The 22,500-nt window shown below is 35.3% G+C and overlaps 1 protein-coding gene across 1 annotated transcript; it reads right to left on the bottom strand.

Moving 5' to 3' along the window:
* Positions 1-13,536: 13,536 nt before the first annotated feature.
* LOC122585135 (abscisic acid receptor PYL4-like) lies at positions 13,537-14,246 on the bottom strand. The gene has a single exon (XM_043757240.1). The coding sequence runs from the start codon at positions 14,211-14,213 to the stop codon at positions 13,614-13,616; it is 600 nt and encodes a 199-aa protein (XP_043613175.1). The 5' UTR covers positions 14,214-14,246; the 3' UTR covers positions 13,537-13,613.
* Positions 14,247-22,500: the final 8,254 nt, after the last annotated feature.

The following is a 22,500-nucleotide window of genomic DNA, read 5'->3' as shown; positions in this document are numbered from 1 at the left end:
TAGAATACTGATAATTAGGAAATTTTACACACTAACACACACTTGTGATAGGGAGGAAAATAAAAACTTTCATATCATCATAAAACTACTTACTAACATGATTTTGATCCCTATTTATAATGAAAATTCATGACAAAGAAACCATAAAGTTTGGAATTTAAATCATTAAGAAACTTAAGAGTCAAAATGAAGAAAGTAAAATTCTAGAAGTTCTCACACCAATCTAGATGCTTCCGTATATTGTAACCAAACCAAACCAAACTATACATATTTCAACTTATTTGTTTAATACTTATACAGTTATACTGTTAAACTTAGTAAATATGTTAATATTATTATTATTATTTTATTACCCTGAGATGTGGATCATCCAAGGCACATTAGCATGGCGTACTCCTCCTGTTCGAACCGGGGTTTGAAACCAAACTTCTCCTCAGGAGGATTAGTAAATATGTTAATATTATTATTATTATTTTATTTTCAGTTTTTAGTGTACATATGAAAATGAATCGCATGTTTTAGATGTATATACACAGCAAGGTCAGTTTGAGTTATGAAAATCAGCATATGTCGTAGTTTTTTAATCATAATTTTTTGCTTAATATTTAAATTTGAGAAAATTACACTTTTGGTACCTCAAGTTGGCAACTTTTGCACTTTTAGTCTCTAACTCAAAAAATTGCAAAGTTCATACCTAAAGTTTTGTTTTTTTTGAGTTTTGGTACCACGTTCATACGGCGTTAATTTTTGCCGTTAACGCTTTCACGTGACAAACACGTGAGGGGTATTTTAATCTTTTGGCCCCTTCTTTTTGAGAAATTTACACTTTTGATACCTCAAGTTGTCAATTTTTTCACTTTCGGTACCTTAAGTTGTCAATTTTTTCACTTTTGACAAACATATATTTAATACACTCTCCAATTTCCATCTCACATATTATCATCTATCAAACAACACACACTCAAAAATCAACACACATGATTTTTTTATTTTTTTTTACGGCTCTTAAAAAAACACCCAATGGTGTGTATCCATTCTTGAAATATTATATGTTGTTGGTGTAATTACGGGTGATGGTGGAAGAACTGAATGCATTGGTGGATCGATGGCCGGAAAAAAACTCATGTCGCCGGAATACGCACCCACCATCGATCTCTTTTCTTCATATTATTGAAAACCCTCTCATCCCTAAATTACCCTATTCTTCGATCGGAATATGCTACAAAAAAAATTTGATTGGAATCTGGAACAAACAAGATCTAAACGGAATCTGTTACAGATGAATATATTTGCTACAAACGAGATTAGATCGGAATATCTAGCTAAGGTGGAGGTCGTGGTGCCTGGTGGGGAAGGAGATAGTCGGTAACCCTTTCTGGTGGTGTATGATTCATATAAGAGATTTGAATTTATTTACGCATGTTTATGTATTGGATTTGGTATGGTATAGAGATATAGGTATACATGGATATATGGATGATCGCAATGTGTGTTGATTTTTTAGTGTGTGTTGTTTGATAGATGCTAATGTGTGAGATGAAAATTGGAGAGTATAATAAAAAAATGTTGTCTACTTGAGGTACCAAAAGTGGAAAAAATTGACAATTTGAGGTATCAAAAGTGTAATTTTCTCAAAAAGATGGGGGGTCAAAAGACTAAAATACCCCTCAAGTGTATGTCACGTGAGAGTGTCAACAGAAAAAATTAACGCCGTCTGTACGTGGTACCAAAACTGAAAAAAACACAAAACTTTAGGTATGAAAACTACAATTTTTTGAGTTGGAGACTATAAGTGCAAAAACTGCCAATTTAAGGTACCAAAAATGTAATTTTCTCTTTAAATTTTTATATATAGCTTATTATACTAAAAATGTTTAAAACAAATTGAATATTCAAGAAACTGGATGTATGGGCTTTATATTTATCGAAGTTCCTCTAGTGAAAACACGTTGTGTGATCATTACATATACTTAATACGTAACGACCCAAAAAATTGATAAATTTCTTTTTATACGCATGTGTAGATTATAATATACGTGTACTGTGTACATATTCAAATAGCTAAGTTAGTGATATTAATACCAACAACTTTGTTAAATTTACTATAAGATACAATAATTTATGCATACTATACAACTGACTAATACACAGTAATAGTAAATGTATCAAAATACATAATACGAATACCATTACTCATTCAAATACTATACACTTATACGCCACCATACAAATACATAAACATATTACACTCAACTATATATAATTTTTTGAAAGGTGTCAGGTACTTGCGAACAAAGGAGGTCATAAATACCCAATTTAAATCCTAACATCAAATACAAAATGGATATATTCAGCAATTCATAACTTCACGGTGACACGGTCCAAGAACGTAAATTTCCAATCCGCCATAAACTTACAACCGTGAATTGCGTTGGGTTTTCGGGAGTCCTGTTTCAAATTTACATTTGACCACAAACGGACAATAAAATATTGAAACTTTTTATGACTATTTATACAAGCATATTTAATTTTAGCATATTAGCTACTCCAAGTTGCTTACTTTTGGAGCTTATTGTTTAAATCAGCTCTAAACAAATGGTAGACCAAACATAGCTATAAGCCTATAACCTTAAACTGCTATTAAAAAAGAAGCTAAACCTAAGAAAAACTTTTATTAACACGTTCTCAAACAAACCCTATATTCAGTAACCATCTTTTTTCTTTTTAAGGTGTAGATCAATTGCTCGCAACAGGAGATCTAGCTTACGTTGTCTTAACCGGGTCCGCGCTAAAATTATAGTCGATAAATTCACTAAGTATTATACCTTCACGATAAGAAAATTCGTATTGACTGTAAATATTTTTTAATTATTTATAACATAAAATTTTTTTTCTAAAAAACTACAATGATGTATCCAATTGAAATTCTTTGGTAAAGTTTAATGTTATATTGATGATTTATACAAAATATAAGATATTAACGCATCTAGCAATGATTGAGACTCCAAATATGTTGTAACACCCCAAATATTTTAAGGTAAAAGAAATTAACCCCTTCTCTTAGTTTTGACATTAAATTAACTTCATAGTATTTTATTTTTGGATATGGGATTAATTTAGTTGGAACTTTAGCGGATGACGGGTAAAACACCCACCAAATTGAAGAGTGGGTCGTGGCACCCATAGGAAGTGCCAGACATCTTCTTTTGAGTATGAATCATACTTCCACTCTCATTTTCTTCTTCCCTTCATGCATTCCTTCTCATATTCTTTCAAAATCAAAGAGTAGTTCATCAAGAACAAAATCATTAATCATCTCCACCTATATTAGGAATTTACAAGCTAGGGTTTTGGTGATTTTGGGTGGTGGCTGAAAATCAAGAGGAAAAAGGGGAGAAAAAGGAATTGTAGCCTATAGTCTTGATTTAGCTCTTTGAATCTTGAGGTATTGAATTCCCTTAATTTAGTTTTATCTTCCTTCTGAAATTAGGGTTCATGGATGAACCAAATTGGGGGATTTTGCGAGAAAATGAAGTAAGGTTCATTTTCTCTAATTCCTTAGTTAACCTAGTTGTCATTGAGTTATAAGATGTGTTTGATTATGAAATTGATAAATTCATGTGATGAATTGAGTTGTAAGAAAAGATGAACATTACTAGTTATTGTTGTGTGAATGAAAATAGTAGGTTGAACTACCTAATGTTATAGTTAAAGATGAAAGTAACTCAATGACAAATGGGTTGGGTTTTGGGTTTAGAAAAGGCTAGTGATTGTGAATGGCTAGGTTGAACTAGTCAAGTTGTGAATGTTCCAAGCATGGTAATTGGTTCGGCGTTAAGCCCATGTGGGGCATTGTTTATGAGGCCTAAGAACCTCCGGGGCCTAAGAATCCCGATAGTTGATGTGATATGAGGCCTAAGAACCTCCGGGGCCTAAGAATCCCGATAGATATGATTTGTTATGATCGTTTAGCTTATATGGATCCATATATGTATTGTTTGTGTGCAAGGTGAATATGTAAATGTGACATGACGATGCCATAGGTTACATGTGAAAGTCCTTGTACTATGCCCTCCTTCGTATTCGTAAATGTATGCAAGTATATTCACTAAGCCTTTGCTTATATTTTAGATGTTTACCCTCTTATATAGGTAGTTCCGGAGGAAGGAACTAGTGAGTGTTGTTTGAAGATAGTTGATTTAGAGTTTGAAGCGATCTTTGGACGTCTTGAAGGTAATTAGGTCATTCCCGGCGAATGACGATGATTTGGTTAGAAACCTAGTTGTCCCTCTTGACATTGGCTCATGGTACATTTTGGTTGTTATTGGCCATATTTTGATATGTTTTGTAAATGGTCATGTTCATGTCTTTTGTAGTTGATAAGGATAGTTGGTTTGGTTGTAGCATGTCAAATGGGTAATCGACCCATATGGTTGCGTGGTTGATCATGGATCAAACTAATTTGACAAATATGAATGTTTTCGGGTTAACTCTCTTACTTTCAATTCTGGAATGTAATTTCTTATAATTTTGGTTGTGGTTCAAGGGTTTTGGTTAAGTCTTAAAGTGGGCAAAGTTTGATGTTGTTGGGTTGTGGGCCACTGAGGCGCAGTGGGAGCGTGCCGAGCCCACTGCGGCACAGTGGAATCCCACTGCCAAAATTTCTTTTCTTCCCACTGCGGCGCAGTGGGAGTTTGCCAAGCCCACTGCGGCGCGGTGGGGGTTCTTCCAGTTTTGGCCCGAGAATTTCCACTGCGGCGCAGTGGGAGCACTCGACCTCACTGCGGCGCAGTGGGGCATATATATAAAAAAAAAAAAAAAAAACTTTTGTGTTTTCGAGTTATCGAGTCGTGTCGTTACAAGTGGTATCAAAGCCAAGGTTTAAGGGATTTAGGTATTTCCTCATATGGAGAGTGCCTAGACTTAAACCGTAGTTGAGACTCAACCTTAGGTATTAGAAATTTTATATGGGACCCGAATATGTGTTTGATGATGTTAGCTTATGAACTTGCTAGTATTAAAGCACAATAAGAAGTCGGCCTTATTGTGATTGAAGTACTAACAAATTTATAAACCAACCGCATCAAACTTTGGAACGGTCTAGTATAAAGTTATAGGTTTCGACCATAGCTCGTGAGGAGAAATAGGTCGTGTGCTTAAATTAGTTCTGTTTTTTTTCTTATTATAGCATGGAAGAGCAACACCGTCATGAAGAAATCGAGCACAATGAAGAGGAGGAGCCCGTATTTGATGAGGCTAGCATGGATATATCGGATCAAATAGGGAGAGCATTAGAAAAATATACTCCTATCTTACTCAATAGATTGAATCAAACCTTGGAGGGAGCGGTGAATGATCACATCGCTCAAATGATTAAAGAAGAAGTTGCAATCAATGTGCAACAGGAATTTGAGAAGCGTGATGCCAAAGATAAAGGCAAGAAAACCGAAGATGAAAAGGAGGTGGAATTTACGGGGGAAAGAGCCTACAAGAAAAAGTTCACTTTTCGGGATTTTGAGGTATGTCACCCACCCGAGTGTCACGGTGATCGGGATCCTATTGTTTGTACTCGGTGGATCTCAGAAATTGAAGGGGCATTCCGTACTAGCCAATGTCCCTCACATTTGAAGGTGATCTTTGCGGTTGGTATGTTGAGGAATAGTGGAAAGAGGTGGTGGGATGGATTGTTGGCTATTAAGAAGGGGGCACTAGATGATGTTGAGTGGCCCGAATTTAAAGATATGTTCTTCAAAGAATTTCGGTCGGAGGCAGAGGTAACCAAATTGAGGAGTGAATTCCTCAATGATTGTCAAGGCAACATGACCTTGAATGAATTCCGAGCTCAATTCTTGGACAAGGCTCAATTTTGTCAAGAATTCCTTGAAAACGACCAGTTGCTCAAAGAGCAATTTTACTTGAAGCTGAGGAAGAATCTCCGGGAGAAAATTAGTTTGCGCCAAATGGAGTCTTTCTCCATGTTGGCGGATGTGGCTCGGGATCATGAGATTGAGGTGTCAAGAGTTGATGAAGGTGTTTTGAAAAGAAGGTATGAAGATGTAAATTCTCCAAGCAAGCGGCCTAGACAAGAGGGCAGTCCCGGGAACCACCCCAATAAAAGAAATGTCCCATTTTGTCGCCAATGCAAGAAGAATCATCCGAGGGTTTGTAGAGCGGCGGACAAGGGCTGTTACACTTGTGGGAAGCCGGGGCACACAAGCCGGGAATGTAGGTCTAAACCTCAAAGACCTATTATATGCTTTAAGTGCTTTGAAGAGGGCCACATGAGAAGCTCATGCCCAAAATTGACAGAGGAGGAGAGGTTAGAAGAAAGAAGAAGGGAGGCGGAGAGGAAGAGTGCTCAAACCCATGGGAATAAAAGGGGAAGGTCCTTTCAACTTTCCGTGGAGCAAGCAAGAAACACCGATGATGTTGTCACAGGTACATTCCTTGTATATAATGTGCCTATGCGTATTCTCTTTGATTCGGGAGCGAATAGATCATTTGTTGCAACTAGAGTAATTCACGTTATTCCCGTGTCTAAATCATGTTTAGAAAGTACTTTGCAAGTTGAGGTTGGTAATGGTAGGATAGAATTAGTGAAGGATGTGTATGAGGGGTGTGAGATCAAAATTTCGTCGGAACTCTTTCAAGCTAATCTAATTCCTTTCCCAATGGGAGAGTTTGACATAATTTTGGGCATGGATTGGTTGAGCTCTTGCAACGCCAAGATCGCGTGTGATGAAAAAGCGATATATTTGAAGACCTTTAAGGGTGAAAACTTGGTAGTTTATGGTGATAGGAAAGAGCGTTCAATACACGTGTGCACTTTTGCTCGTGCCAAGCGTTACATATCGCATGGGTGCCATGCTTACCTTGCTCACATCGTTGATGTTGAGAAGAAACCCTTGATAATCCAAGACATTCCTATTGTTAATGATTTCGCCGATGTTTTTCCCGAAGACTTGCCAGGCATTCCTCCTGAACGGCAAGTTGAGTTTTCTATTGATCTCATTTCGGGGGCTAACCCCATTGCTAAGGCTCCTTACCGTTTGGCTCCAACGGAGATGCAAGAAATGATGAAACAACTTCAAGAATTGTTAGACAAAGGCTTCATACGACCGAGTAACTCTCCTTGGGGTGCACCGGTACTATTTGTAAAGAAGAAGGATGGAAGTATGCGGATGTGTATCGACTATCGTGAGCTTAACAAGGTAACCGTAAAGAACAAGTATCCTTTGCCTAGGATCGACGACTTATTCGATCAACTTCAAGGGGCTTCATATTTTTCAAAAATCGATCTTCGTTCGGGTTACCACCAACTCAAGGTACGTGAAGAAGATATTCCCCAAACTGCTTTCCGTACTCGTTATGGCCATTTTGAGTTTGTTGTCATGCCTTTTGGTCTTACTAATGCTCCCGCGGCTTTCATGGACCTCATGAATCGTGTTTGTCGTCCCATGCTTGACAAGTCCGTGATTGTTTTTATCGATGACATTCTTATTTATTCCAAAAGTTCTTCCGATCACGAAGTTCATCTAAGGGAGGTGTTGGAAGCCCTTCGTAAGGAGAAGCTCTATGCCAAGTTCTCCAAGTGTGAATTTTGGTTACGGGAGGTACAATTCCTTGGTCATGTGGTTAATAGTGAAGGAATTATGGTAGACCCGGCTAAGATTAATGCGGTGATGAAGTGGGAGCAACCCAAGAGTCCGTCGGAGATTAGGAGTTTTCTTGGTTTAGCGGGCTATTATCGGCGTTTTATTCAAGATTTCTCTAAAATAGCTTATCCCTTGACCAAATTAACTCGCAAGAATATCAAGTTCGAATGGAAAGATGAACAAGACATGGCCTTTCAACAACTTCGTGAAAGGCTATGTCAAGCACCCGTTCTTGTTTTGCCCGATGGTCTTGAAGATATGGTGGTGTATTGTGATGCATCATCTAATGGCCTCGGTTGTGTTCTTATGCAACGAGGTAAAGTTATTGCTTATGCTTCTAGACAATTGAAAGAGCATGAAAAACGATATCCCACTCATGATTTGGAGTTAGCGGCGGTGGTTTTTGCTTTGAAAATTTGGCGCCATTACCTTTATGGAGTCAAGTTTACCATTTATTCCGATCATAAAAGCCTCAAATACTTCTTTGAGCAAAGATATCTCAACAATCGCCAACGAAGATGGCTAGATCTCTTGAAGGATTATGATTGCGAGATTTTGTATCATCCTGGGAAGGCTAATGTAGTAGCGGACGCTTTGAGTCGGAAGAGTTCTCATCATGCCCTATTCGTTTCTCCTCTTTGGGTTTTGATCACTAACGATTTCTTGGATCAAATTAGGGAAGTTCAAGAGAAGGCTTTGCAACGGGATCCTAAAAGAGAAAGAATTAAAGGCCAATTGCAATATTTCGCTAAGGATTCCCGTGGCCTTACTTTACGTTTTGGGAGGATTTGGATCCCATTCTCTTGTGAGTTGAAGCAAGTTCTCCTTGGCGAGGCTCACAAATCCAAGTATTCCATTCACCCCGGTGCCACAAAGATGTACCATGATTTAAAAGTGGAGTATTGGTAGCCCGGAATGAAACGTGATGTAGTGAAGTACGTTGAGAAATGTTTGACTTGTGTTCAAGTGAAGGCGGAGCATCAAAAGCCTTATGGTATGATGCAACCGTTAGAAATACCGAAATGGAAGTGGGAGGAGATCACCATGGATTTCGTCACAAAGTTGCCCAAGACCCCTAGAAATCAATTTGATACAATATGGGTGATAGTTGATAGACTAACCAAGAGTGCCATGTTTCTTCCTATCCGTGAGGCATCATCATCCGAAGTGTTGGCAAAGATCTACGTGAAAGAAGTTGTAGCTAGACATGGAGTTCCTATTTCCATTGTTTCAGATAGAGACACTCGTTTCACTTCTCACTTTTGGCGGAAATTTCATGAAGATATGGGTACCAAGCTCAAGCTTAGCACCGCCTATCACCCACAAACGGATGGCCAAAGTGAGAGAACCATTCAAACGCTTGAAGACATGCTTCGAGCCTGTATAATTGACTTTGGGGGCACTTGGGATCTTCACTTGCCTTTGGTAGAATTCTCATACAACAATAGTTACCATTCTAGTATTCAAATGCCACCGTATGAAATGTTGTATGGAAGGAAGTGTCGATCTCCAATTTGCTGGGGAGAAGTAGGTCAAAGAGAAATAGGTGGCACGGAAGTGGTGCTGAAAACCATTGAGAAGATAGATGTGATCAAGGAAAGATTGAAAGCGGCTCAAGACCGACAGAAGTCGTATGCGGATAAACGAAGAAGGCCAATTGAATTTAATGTTGATGATCGTGTCTTGTTGAAAGTCTCCCCATGGAAAGGTGTGTTACGTTTTCGAAAGCGTGGAAAGTTAAGCCCTCGTTTTATTGGCCCATTCAAGATTGTGGCTAAGGTTGGCAAGGTCGCATACCGTTTGGAATTACCGGAAGAGTTATCGGGAATTCACCCTACTTTTCATGTGTCACATCTTAGAAAATGCGTTGCCGATGAGTCTTCCGATGTACCATTGAATGAGATTGAAGTTGATAATAAGTTGAATTATATTGAAGAGCCGATTGCCATAGTCGAGGAAGAGCTTAGAAGAGTACAAAATAAGACGGTGAAGACCTACAAGATTTTGTGGAAGCATGGTAGGATGTCCGATTGTACGTGGGAATCCGAGCAGGACGTACTAGTTTATTATCCGTCTTTACATATGGCTTGGATCACGAGGCCGTGATCCGTTTCAAGTGGGGGAGAGTTGTAACACCCCAAATATTTTAAGGTAAAAGAAATTAACCCCTTCTCTTAGTTTTGACATTAAATTAACTTCATAGTATTTTATTTTTGGATATGGGATTAATTTAGTTGGAACTTTAGCGGATGGCGGGTAAAACACCCACCAAATTGAGGAGTGGGCCGTGGCACCCATAGGAAGTGCCAGACATCTTCTTTTGAGTATGAATCATACTTCCACTCTCATTTTCTTCTTCCCTTCATGCATTCCTTCTCATATTCTTTCAAAATCAAAGAGTAGTTCATCAAGAACAAAATCAATAATCATCTCCACCTATATTAGGAATTTACAAGCTAGGGTTTTGGTGATTTTGGGTGGTGGCTGAAAATCAAGAGGAAAAAGGGGAGAAAAAGGAATTGTAGCCTATAGTCTTGATTTAGCTCTTTGAATCTTGAGGTATTGAATTCCCTTAATTTAGTTTTATCTTCCTTCTGAAATTAGGGTTCATGGATGAACCAAATTGGAGGATTTTGCTAGAAAATGAAGTAAGGTTCATTTTCTCCAATTCCTTAGTTAACCTAGTTGTCATTGAGTTATAAGATGTGTTTGATTATGAAATTGATAAATTCATGTGATGAATTGAGTTGTAAGAAAAGATGAACATTACTAGTTATTGTTGTGTGAATGAAAATAGTAGGTTGAACTACCTAATGTTATAGTTAAAGATGAAAGTAACTCAATGACAAATGGGTTGGGTTTTGGGTTTAGAAAAGGCTAGTGATTGTGAATGGCTAGGTTGAACTAGTCAAGTTGTGAATGTAAGCTTATGCTTTTTTCGATACGATTTTAGGTTGAAGCTTGCTTGTGCTTGTTGTTAGCGTTATTCTCTTTATTGCGAAGGAGGTGAGTATTCTTGCATACCTTTATGTATACGTTGGGCCAATTACCATGAGATGTGAATGTTCCAAGCATGGTAATTGGTTCGGCGTTAAGCCCATGTGGGGCATTGTTTATGAGGCCTAAGAACCTCCGGGGCCTAAGAATCCCGATAGTTGATGTGATATGAGGCCTAAGAACCTCCGGGGCCTAAGAATCCCGATAGATATGATTTGTTATGATCGTTTAGCTTATATGGATCCATATATGTATTGTTTGTGTGCAAGGTGAATATGTAAATGTGACATGACGATGCCATAGGTTACATGTGAAAGTCCTTGTACTATGCCCTCCTTCGTATTCGTAAATGTATGCAAGTATATTCACTAAGCCTTTGCTTATATTTTAGATGTTTACCCTCTTATATAGGTAGTTCCGGAGGAAGGAACTGGTGAGTGTTGTTTGAAGATAGTTGATTTAGAGTTTGAAGCGATCTTTGGACGTCTTGAAGGTAATTAGGTCATTCCCGGCGAATGACGATGATTTGGTTAGAAACCTAGTTGTCCCTCTTGACATTGGCTCATGGTACATTTTGGTTGTTATTGGCCATATTTTGATATGTTTTGTAAATGGTCATGTTCATGTCTTTTGTAGTTGATAAGGATAGTTGGTTTGGTTGTAGCATGTCAAATGGGTAATCGACCTATATGGTTGCGTGGTCGATCATGGATCAAACTAATTTGACAAATATGAATGTTTTCGGGTTAACTCTCTTACTTTCAATTCTGGAATGTAATTTCTTATAATTTTGGTTGTGGTTCAAGGGTTTTGGTTAAGTCTTAAAGTGGGCAAAGTTTGATGTTGTTGGGTTGTGGGCCACTGAGGCGCAGTGGGAGCGTGCCGAGTCCACTGTGGCGCAGTGGAATCCCACTGCCAAAATTTCTTTTCTTCCCACTGCGACGCAGTGGGAGTGTGCCAAGCCCACTGCGGCGCGGTGGGGGTTCTTCCAGTTTTGGCCCGAGAATTTCCACTGCGGCGCAGTGGGAGCACTCGACCTCACTGCGGCGCAGTGGGGCATATATATATATATATATATATATATAAAAAACTTTTGTGTTTTCGAGTTATCGAGTCGTGTCGTCACATATGTGTTTATGAGTACAAGAGAAGAAGTTGAGACACATAAGACTATGAGATAATTTAACCAAATGGGCCCCCAAGACCAATGGGCCCTCAGCCTAAGCCTAGGCTGCCTATGCTAAGAGCCGACCTTGATGTAATGTATTGACCTACTCGACTGTTCAATTAATGTAAGTATTTGTGAATTTTGTCTAATCCAGTTAAATTATATTACATTATTGTTTGAACAAAATAAACACATAGTTCATTAATTAAAACGTACTATTAGGTTTATGCATCTTTAACGGGATAACCACACAATAATTTCCTTAAATAAAACGATTGCTACACCTTGCATGAACAACAACCAATGGCCATATGCCCATATAATAGACAAAATAAAACACATGTATATATACGTAGCAACTTCGACATGTCAGGACTAAGGCAGAGGTATATGGGGTGTAGGGTTGGCCAAGGCCCAGCCCTCAAAGGCTAATTGCAATAATTTCAAGCTTAGTTTGTATTTTCTTATAGTGACCACCAGATATATACTCCGTATTTGTTTTGGCCCAAATTTAAAGCCCAATTTCTTAGGACATTTGTACGAAGCTAGAGTATGTTTTATTATCAAACAATCCTTTTTGGTGGAAATTGAGGATTGACGTCTCGTTTACGAAGTCTTCCGACTTTCATAATGAAACTCTCTATGTATTGGATAATTTTTTGTTTGTATTTTTACTTTCTAATGAACCTAAATTTGCTATTTCTAATATTTTTTTTAATTTCTATTTTGTTATATTATGTTTATAGTTTTATGTTTGTGTTTACTGAATCCAATCTGATCATAAGTAAGTTTATGAGTTCGTTTTGTAGTAATTAAAATGTCTCTATAACCGAATTATATGGCAAACCTTGACCCGACATAGGGTATAGTATCGTTTCTTGTATTTCACTATATATGGGCTATATATTTGCAAGTTTCAAAATGAGGAACTTTTTTTCACTAAAGAGGCATAACGTTTTGATCTTCGATATATTCTATTGTAAATTGATCATTCAAGCTGAACACAATTTTATTATATATCCAAACTTTGCTTGTGCAAACTTGCTACCACAAGCAAACACATTAATTATAATCGGAAACACTTTAATTAATCGATCTAGTTTGAGAAGAATCTAAAACACCGATAAGAGAAATCGATCTCCCATATATACTTGTTATATAGACCAAATCCAACGTACGTAGACTTAATATTCTAACAACTAGGTATATTTTAATCTTATTAACATGATAATTAATATCTTAACAAGTAGCTAGGTACATATGTTATACAAGAAATTTCCCAACCATCTTAGACACATCGTCCGGCCACCAATAGCTACAGATGTCAAAGATATATAAGTTTTGTCAAACGCGTGACTATTGGATTAGAATCAAAGGTCAAGATTCAGACTTGATTTTTAAATCTTAACCTTTGATTTCAAATTAAAGGTTGAAATTCTCTCGACTTTACCTCTAAAATTGGTAGTTGGTATAACTTTAGAGGATCCTTATTCAATTTTAAGATTATAAATAAGATGCAATAAAATGTAAAATACTTTATTAATTACTGCTTAAGAGAAGTTGCATATAAACGAAACAAAGAAAATTATGAACAAATAATAATGAGATGTTTTTTCATTAATTAAACATGAGACTATGAGAGTAACCATGGAGCCTTCATAACATATTACACCATGAAAATATAAAAATCCCATGAAAAAAAGAAGAAGTTATATATGTAAAACCAACTAATTTGTAAAAGAAAAATTAAAATTAATTAACCAACTAATTAATAGAGACTAAATTTGGTATACTTATTTATGTGCTACATTTTGAGCAATTTGACTCAATGACAACAAGTTACATCTTACAATAGTCTCAACAAACACACACGTTTCTTCCTTAGTATTCTCCGGCGGCACATCCACAACATACGACTCAACAACGATGGTCGAGCCACCGTTTGCAGGCGAAGAATGTAACGTTGTAACGGACCGATAATTTTTAAGCCTATGGTCACCACCAACAACACTAAAACTCATGACATGTCGTTCATCATCAAGTATCTCAAGCCTCTCCAAACTAGACCCAGCTGGCAACCCGGATACCACATGGACCTCCCTCACGGATCCAACGTTGTTACCATCACCTATGACAACCTCACAACTCTTGAGAAAATGTTTGTAAATTTGTGGGTTGTCAAAACGGCGAATAATGGACCAAACGGTGTCTAACGGGGCGGATATCGATTGTATGATCGTCGAGGAACATTGGTTGTGTGCTAATGTGTGTGTGTGGTGGTGGTGAATGTGGTGTGGAAGCCATTGTGGTGTTGAATGGTGGTTTATGGTGGTAGTAGTAGTACTAGTGTTGTTGCTTTGATGAATTCTTTGTGTTTGAATAGAGGTACACATTTTTGGTTTAATTGAGTGAAATGAGATATATAGGGTGGTTGGTATATATAATAACAATATCATCATATGGTATATATATAGAGAGATATAAAAATAGCCATATGTATGTAATGTATGGTGAAGGTTAAGAAATGAAATATTAATTGTGTGAGTTGCAACTTGCAAGTTGCATGCAATTAGTTTGAATTTGGTTGGGGGTGCATGCAAGTAGGCGAAGCAACTTGCATATAACCTTTAAATTTGAGATGCCTTTCGGCTTTATTCTATGTTTGTTTATTATTTTTTCTAGAAGAAAATTATAACGTTTTCTTCATTTTGAATAGCTTGAATGTAATGTAAATATTTAATATTTGTAGATAAAATTTGGGACATTTGTAAACAAGTGTTTTTTTTGAACGGACATTCGTAAACAAATGTATTTTGCATTCTATATATTACACATGTTTAACGTCACATATACGATTCGAAGTAACAAGTATCCTTTTAATTGAAACACCCCCCCCCCCCCCCCCCCCCACCCACCCACCCCACACACACTATAAGGTAAGAAAAACATCAATTAATGATGCATAGAGCCATGGATATTTCAACATGAGGGATCAAATTAAAGAGATCACGTCCATTGTATTATAATTAAGGGTCAAAATTCAAATACAATCATCGAATCTTAGCCATTGATTTTAATCCAATGGTCAAGATTTTCTTAACTTAACTCAAATTAGTGAATTAAATTGTAGGAATCTCTTTCCTTTAATGATAATAAGCAAGTGGCGTTGCTACATATATGTCAGATTTGCCATCGAAATTTGGCCTTAGCAATGTTATCATTGTCGCTTTAATGTCATCATCATATCCCAAACTTCTTTGTTTTATCGTAGTGGCGACAAATTGTTAGTCGCTAAAAAACAACATCATCGATCGATCGATCCCCTTGTTTTTAATTTCTTGAGATGAGCTAGGGGGGATCTTTAACTTTTCTCTAATTGTCCTTAAACCGGAATATATAATCGTGGCCGATTTTAAATCAGATGCTAAGCAGGTATATACAATGACCTATCTTTGACTTCATTTGTCCTCCCTAGCTACTCCTATTAATTACAGAGGATTTATTAATGACTAAAGTATAATAATAAAACCAACTGATATGCTAAACATAGTTCCCATGTTTTGTTTAGAAATTACAAGTATGGTATTCGCGCAATGCGGCAGTGGTGGTGGGGAAGATGGTTTAGTGGTGTCAGTGATGGTACTATTGGTGGTGGTAGCGGTGTCAAGTGGTGTAGGTTGATGTAATTATGATAGTGAAAATTATTACAAGATAAGAGATTAAAGTGTTAATTATCAAAATAAAGGTTTAGAGTGTAAGTTAATTTATTAAGGGAAAATTTAAACTCTTTCCATAGTGGGTGTTTATTAAAAGTAATTTAGTAATTCCGTATGTAACTATTTCTAAAAATTGGGATTGTGATAATTTTCATAAAGAAGTACGAGCATGGTATCCGCGCAATGCGGCGCCGGTAACGACGACGATGATTTAGTGATGTCTGTGACGGGTGGTGATGACATCGACAACTGGTGTCGAGTAGTGTAAGTTGATGTAAAGATAATAGTGAAAATATTTTATAAGATAAAATTAGCAAGATAAGAGTTTAGAGTGTAAATTAATTCATTAAGGATAAATTTGGTAATTTCTAATAACATTTTCCATAAGGGGTGTTTAGTAAGGGCAATTTCATACTTTCGTATGTAACTATTGTGTAACACTTTTTATTTTATAGAGGGGTGGATATTCTTTATATATGAGTATAGATGGATATATTACATGTATAAAGAAAGATTATAATTTGAATCATAAACTAACATTTCACATTAATTATCATATGTCATAACCTAGCAAACATAATATTGAAAGAATAGCATACGAACTTGCATTCAATAGTCAAAAAATTTCTTTGAAATAAATCTATATATATATATATATATACACACACGATAATCTGATGACTTACGGGACATGATTTATATGAGGTATACAGTTTGGGCACCAAAATAGTACATGAGACCAAAGGTTCCTACCAATTTATCTACTATAGAAGTTACTCATATATAGGTGGAACTACATTATAAATAGAATAGCCGGGGTTCGAGTCCATTAAATTGATATAATGTAATTATTTATTTTTTTGAAATGTATTTTTTATTGGTTCCATGAATCAAGGTAATATGTAATATCGGTCAATGTAATTAATAATAAATTTTTAAAAAGGTTTCGTAACAATAGAATTTATAAAATCGTATTTGTGCAACTAATTAAATGAGAAAATGAAAAGTATCAAAATGGCTAAAAATGAATCACAATTTAATCATTAACGTTACTTTATGCCAATACAAAACTAGTGATAATATGCTACAGGTCATTTGTTATCCTTGTTCCACCATTCAAATTACTTCGTAACGTACTTTTGTTTTAAAAACATAAAGTTCATGTTTAACTACTATAATTTTTAAAAAGGTTTTTGCTAATGATTATCCATAATTAATAATATGTATAAACTAGTTAACTTTTACCATAAAATTTAAATATAAACTTTTAATATAAAAGATGTTAATTTTCTATTCGTGTTAATAATAACCTTGTCAATAGGAAAATCCTACTATTAATGGAAATTCTTATTTAATCCCCAACATTAGCTAACTTTTGTGAGAGGGCTAAACACATGGAATAATACCAAATATGAGAATATCATGTATAGATAAATTCGTTTAGATTATATTTTTTATATTATATAGAGGGAAAAAATAAATGTCAAAGAAAAAAAAAGTAAAGAAGGTTGAACTGTTGAAGAATAGGACAAGAACCGATTAAAACCTGTGATTCCAACCAACCAAGCGTGATCGATGTCCAAATGCCAAATTGGTTGAAACAAAGTTAAGATTAGTTAAAATCAACAAGGCTAATAATTGTCCTTGCAAACATGTATTTTTATCCTAGTTGCATTTTCTTAGTTACTTTATACTTTATATATGCTTTGTGGAATGGTTGATTACATTGGAAACTTAGCCTAAATTTTTTCAACAACTACTTTAAGTTTGTCCAATGATCAAATAGGAATATATGAATATTCATAACAACTACCCTAACCAACTTGATCGTTTTTTTTTGAATTGGAACCTTAACTCCCTCACATGGTTCTTTTGTCCAACACCACCAATTGGCCACCATTTAAGTCTATATTTGTAAAGATGTACTATCAAACGCCCACTAAAAATATCTTGTCTTTTAAAGAACTAGTATCAAGAGCTCCTTTAATGGTATTTTTAAAAAGCTTTTTCTAAGATTTATTGGATGTTCAAGCTATTGCACTCTCTTTCATACATATTTAATTGTAATCTAATGGATTTCAAGCTATTTTAAAGCTTTTACCGTTGGAATGAAAGATTTTTAGTAAAAAATTTTTAAAAGCTTTACTATTGGAGATGCTCTAATAGATTATGGAAACTAAAAGTTTGTATCACATTAATATAATTATTCTCTAAAAGATGTGAGTTGTTCGTGAATAACGGGATGTTTAGTATATATTAACTTAAACGATCTCACGCTAGAGAGCTTCTTGTAAAATAGATCCCTAATTTAAACTCATCGATAAAATTCATATCACCCAAAAATCTAAAATTTGAATTCACCCAAACCCTAAATATGCCTAAAATATGACTCATATGAAACTTTGTTTGTATCAAGTACTATCGGGTTATCGCATTTTCATATATTTATCACAATTAAGATGTGACCTGTAATTTTTTGATTGGCTTGAAAATTGTTCAGCGATTTTGAGTATATATTGATGTAGCCTATATTGTATGTTTATCCACCGTACATGCAGGGGCGGAGCCATATTGGCATTAGGATGGACCAAGGCCCACCCCAGCAGACTACTTATACTGTAATTATATGTAGAGGAATGATAAAGTTTTGGGTTTATAATGAAGTTGGTCCATCCCACCATAATAAAATGAAAAATAACATTGGCTCATCCCACCAATGTCTCTTACTTTGCACAACATGACAAACATGTTTGTATCCGCCATTCTTTCTTGGACTAACAGAGCCTCAACTATGGAAGTTTAATAGTTTTCATTCTCTTTTTCTTGTTTCAATCTAACAAAGGTATTTTAATTTATTCATTCTATTTCTTTTTTTTTTTACTACTTCGTAGGTTTTTATTCCAATCAAACAAGTGTATTATTTATATATCTAATAACTAATATTATCTTATAAAGTATTTTGCTTTTTTTTTAAGAAAAAGTGATTTGAACTACCCAAAGTACCCCTATTCTTTATTCACTAATTTAAACATCTCCACCTAATAATACCTATAATAACCTTAAATTTCAATCATTCTTTTTTTCGCTTCTGTCCTAAAATCTCAGCCACCAATTTTTTTCTCACTCATTTATAAATTATTTTATTCCTCTAATTCATTCAAAATCTTTTAACTCAAAAACCGTACATCGATATATTATAAAAATTATACGGGTGTTCTTAAAATTTCATGCTACTGTTTATGAACTAAATTGATGTTATTTCGCAGCCATTTTTCGACCACTGTGCAGATAAAAAAAAAAAATTTGGCCCTCCCCGTATCAAATTGCTGGCTTCGCCACTGCGTACATGCCTTTATAGAAGAAAAAGCTTTCTTCATCGGTCTGTGTGTGTTAAATAATAAGAACAAAAGTAGTTACCGGGTCCGTACTTACGATCTACAATCAATGCGCGCGGTTCTGTTTTCTTGTACTTAATTCCTACTCAATCTAAAAATAGAATGACATGGTTTACACGGACTCGCGTTTGCGTACGTGGATCTTCGTCTATGCGTTTTAGGTTTGAACACGAAAACATTTTCGCGCAAATGATACAATTAAATGTTCTTGTTGACGTACGGTTCCAGATAGGTTAAATTAGCATCGGTCTGTTACGTACATGATCCATATTCGTCATATGGTTGTTTCATTCTATTGAAGTTGTGGTTCTTATCGTCTTAAAATTTTAGTAGTGAAAGAATACAAGAAAAAGGTAACGGTCACAAACTAAATGAATCCTACAAATTAATTAATGGATGTGAAGTCGAAAACTTCGTATTCAGCATACACACTTGTCTTTATTGTTATCAAACTAATGAGTCCATATGATGATATGAAAATGCAAAAACACACAAAAAAAAATTTTTTTTAATTTTAAAAAAAACGACAACACCACCTAATCTGTGCCTTATCGGGATAGAAGAGAACTGAAAAGTAAGATATAGACAGTTCTTACCTTTATAAAAAGAAAAAAAAATTACCACAATTCTAAACCGAAAATTATATAAAAGCCTCTTTTATCTTCCTCATACATAGTCCATATGAAATATAAAAATACCTATAATCAATTAAATGTCATAAAAGTCGGACTAAATTGTACCTTCGACTACGACTTTGAAATTAAAATATCGATTCTAGCTACTTGCCACGTCGACTTTGAAAACATTCAAAAAAACATTTGTGCTTCTTTGAAAACTATCAGACTTCGAAACCCATTCAAGGAAAGCAAGTAGTACGAAATCGATCGAGTAGGTCCAGTTGTAACCAAGCCCGTTAAAAAAGATTCGAGTTCAATTGATCACGAGCACTTAGTGAACAAATGCATTGTACATTCCGGGTTCAAACTGCAAACTCGACACATGATACATCAAATGTCAAACTCCTCGATGACTAAGGCTAAAAAAGGTCGAGATAAGATCCCATATCAACCACGACAGAAATATATTAACTTTTTTGAGGAATATTGAGGATGTTTCAAGTAGTAGCAAATTCTTCAACCGGAAGACCTTCGTTTTCCCATAATCCCACATCATTGTGCGGGTGAATCATTTGTTGATGCTTATTTTTCAGACCGTGTCTAAACAACTTGATACCAAAACCAGCTGGCAACTATGTGACCAGGCCCAACTTTTCTTTTGTTTTTCTTATCAGGCCCAACTTGTGCTCAGTAAATAGTAATACTACTATACTAGTTGCATCTAGTCAGCTACCTTATACTTTCATTCCTTATTAGGTCACTTGCATAGTTGCATAGAATTCACACCATTATCGAATTGGATAACATTTTAACAGCCAAATTTTGTAATGTGCGGTCAAAGGTTATTTTAATTAATTATATATTTAGTTAGTGTATAAGATATGATTATGATTATAGAGTAATATATACAGAGGATAATATATAATCTATTTTTTGTGAATAGAAATAGTATTTGGTAAATCTTGTGTTTGTGTGTATAAAGGGTATTTGAATTTGGAAATGGCATGTATTTAAATGAATTAATTTTTTTATCCTTGTTATTATATTAATCCATCATACCCATTTCATTTTAAGCTAAAATTGTAAATCTTAAAAGGCTACCTAATATCAGGACTCATCCCTCAAGAACTAGTTTATGTCAGCAAAAAACATTGGAAGGGCTAATCTCCCCAAAACAAACCCAATGAACTCATCCCTCAAAGGCTAGTCTTGGACCCACCAATTATTTAATTCTACCCTTTTATCTAAACTTTACACTTTTAAGCCTTCAAAATTATAACAAACTAGAACATACACCAATAAAAAAACACTTCAGTAAAAATAAAACATTACACAATTTATTTAAAAAAAAAGCGCACACACACACACACACAAAATTACAATACTTGATATAAAAAAAAACACACATAAAAATTTAAAAATGACAATACTTTATTGCGGGAGGCACCATATATGCTCCGTAAGATCATGATGCACATGTCGATCTCGAAGCTCCTTGCCATGATGCTCATCATCTTTGTCGTCATTAGGAAACAACGGTCTTGTGTACGTTGGTACACTCGAAGGAAACATGTTGTTTATGATGAATTGTGTATACAAAAGTGTGTTTTGGTATAATATATTTGAATATATGAAAGAGTGGTGTGATATAGTGGTTCAATTGAAGTGTATATATAGCTATTTTGAAAAACTAGCCGTTAAGGACTAAAAGTGACACTTTTTGGAACTTGTTTTGGTCAAAATGGCCGTTATGGGGCCTGTTTTGCCAACTTTTCAAACTTGCAATTGTTGTCTTCTACCTCAAATGTAACCGTTACATTTCAAAAAAAACCAAAAGGCCGCTCCAAACTCGTCCCTCCAGGAACGAGTAACACGGACGAATCCATCGAACGAACTAGGGACGAGTCCCACCCAATGGTGTGGACTCGTCCCTCAAAAACGGACAAACCCAGAGACGAGGACATTAGGTACCCTCTAACTATTTGTTCAAAATAAAGTAATAAACTATATGGTCAAAGTTTGCCACCCTTGTTTGTGTGTCTTTTTCTCACGGGGTATTATACTTGAACAAAATGATAACTACATAAATTGCTTTTATATATATGTGCTATTGGACTTTGGTAAGGGTAGATTTTGAGACTCGATTCAATTAAGATAATTTTTTTAATAAAAATAGCTGAATAATTATCAACCTTCAAGTAAATTACTTTACTATGATCGAGTCAATTATAATCTACGTTCCAAGTTAACGAAATGTGTTGACACGGTACCAGATAACTCCTCACATAGTTGAAGCATGAAAGTCGAAAACCCAATTGCTTAATTAATAATGTCTCTACTATTTAACTATATAGAGACTACATATATATATATACAACAAAATAAATCAATAAATAAATAATTATATAAGATGGACATTGAAAAATGATTTGAACAGCTTTTATGAGCGTATACAGCCTGTATACTTATCCATCCTTGTTTCTTTCATAAAGAGAGCTTTGCTCATCTAATTTGGTTGTGTCGACATATATATAATAGGAAATAGGAAGGAAGTAGTTAGGGGCCATTTCGATCCGTACAAACAATTTAATTATAATCAAGGCATTTGTGTTTTCTTGTAGTTAAACTCGAAATAGAACGCAACCTACGTGTGGGCAGGGGCTTTACGTATGCGTTTAGATATGAACACGAAAAACATGTTCACGTAAATAATACGGTTGCAAAAAGGCTAAATTACAATGATCCATGTACGTCATATAAGTTGTCCTTCCAATCTTTCTAGTTCGGATCATGATCTTCGAACAATTCGTTTTTAATGCTAAAAAGACAAAAGAAAATCTAATACATTTGCGATACAAATTTTGGACTTATAGATGCATATTGTATAGAGTTGAATTTATAAAAATGTGACTTATTTACCAAAAGAGTTCATAGTACGTAAAAGAAACGTAT

This window comes from Erigeron canadensis, chromosome 1 (assembly GCF_010389155.1).
Source record: "Erigeron canadensis isolate Cc75 chromosome 1, C_canadensis_v1, whole genome shotgun sequence".
Lineage (NCBI taxonomy): Eukaryota > Viridiplantae > Streptophyta > Magnoliopsida > Asterales > Asteraceae > Erigeron > Erigeron canadensis.
Note: the sequence above shows the minus strand (reverse complement) of the source record. Positions and strands in the feature narration are given on the sequence as shown.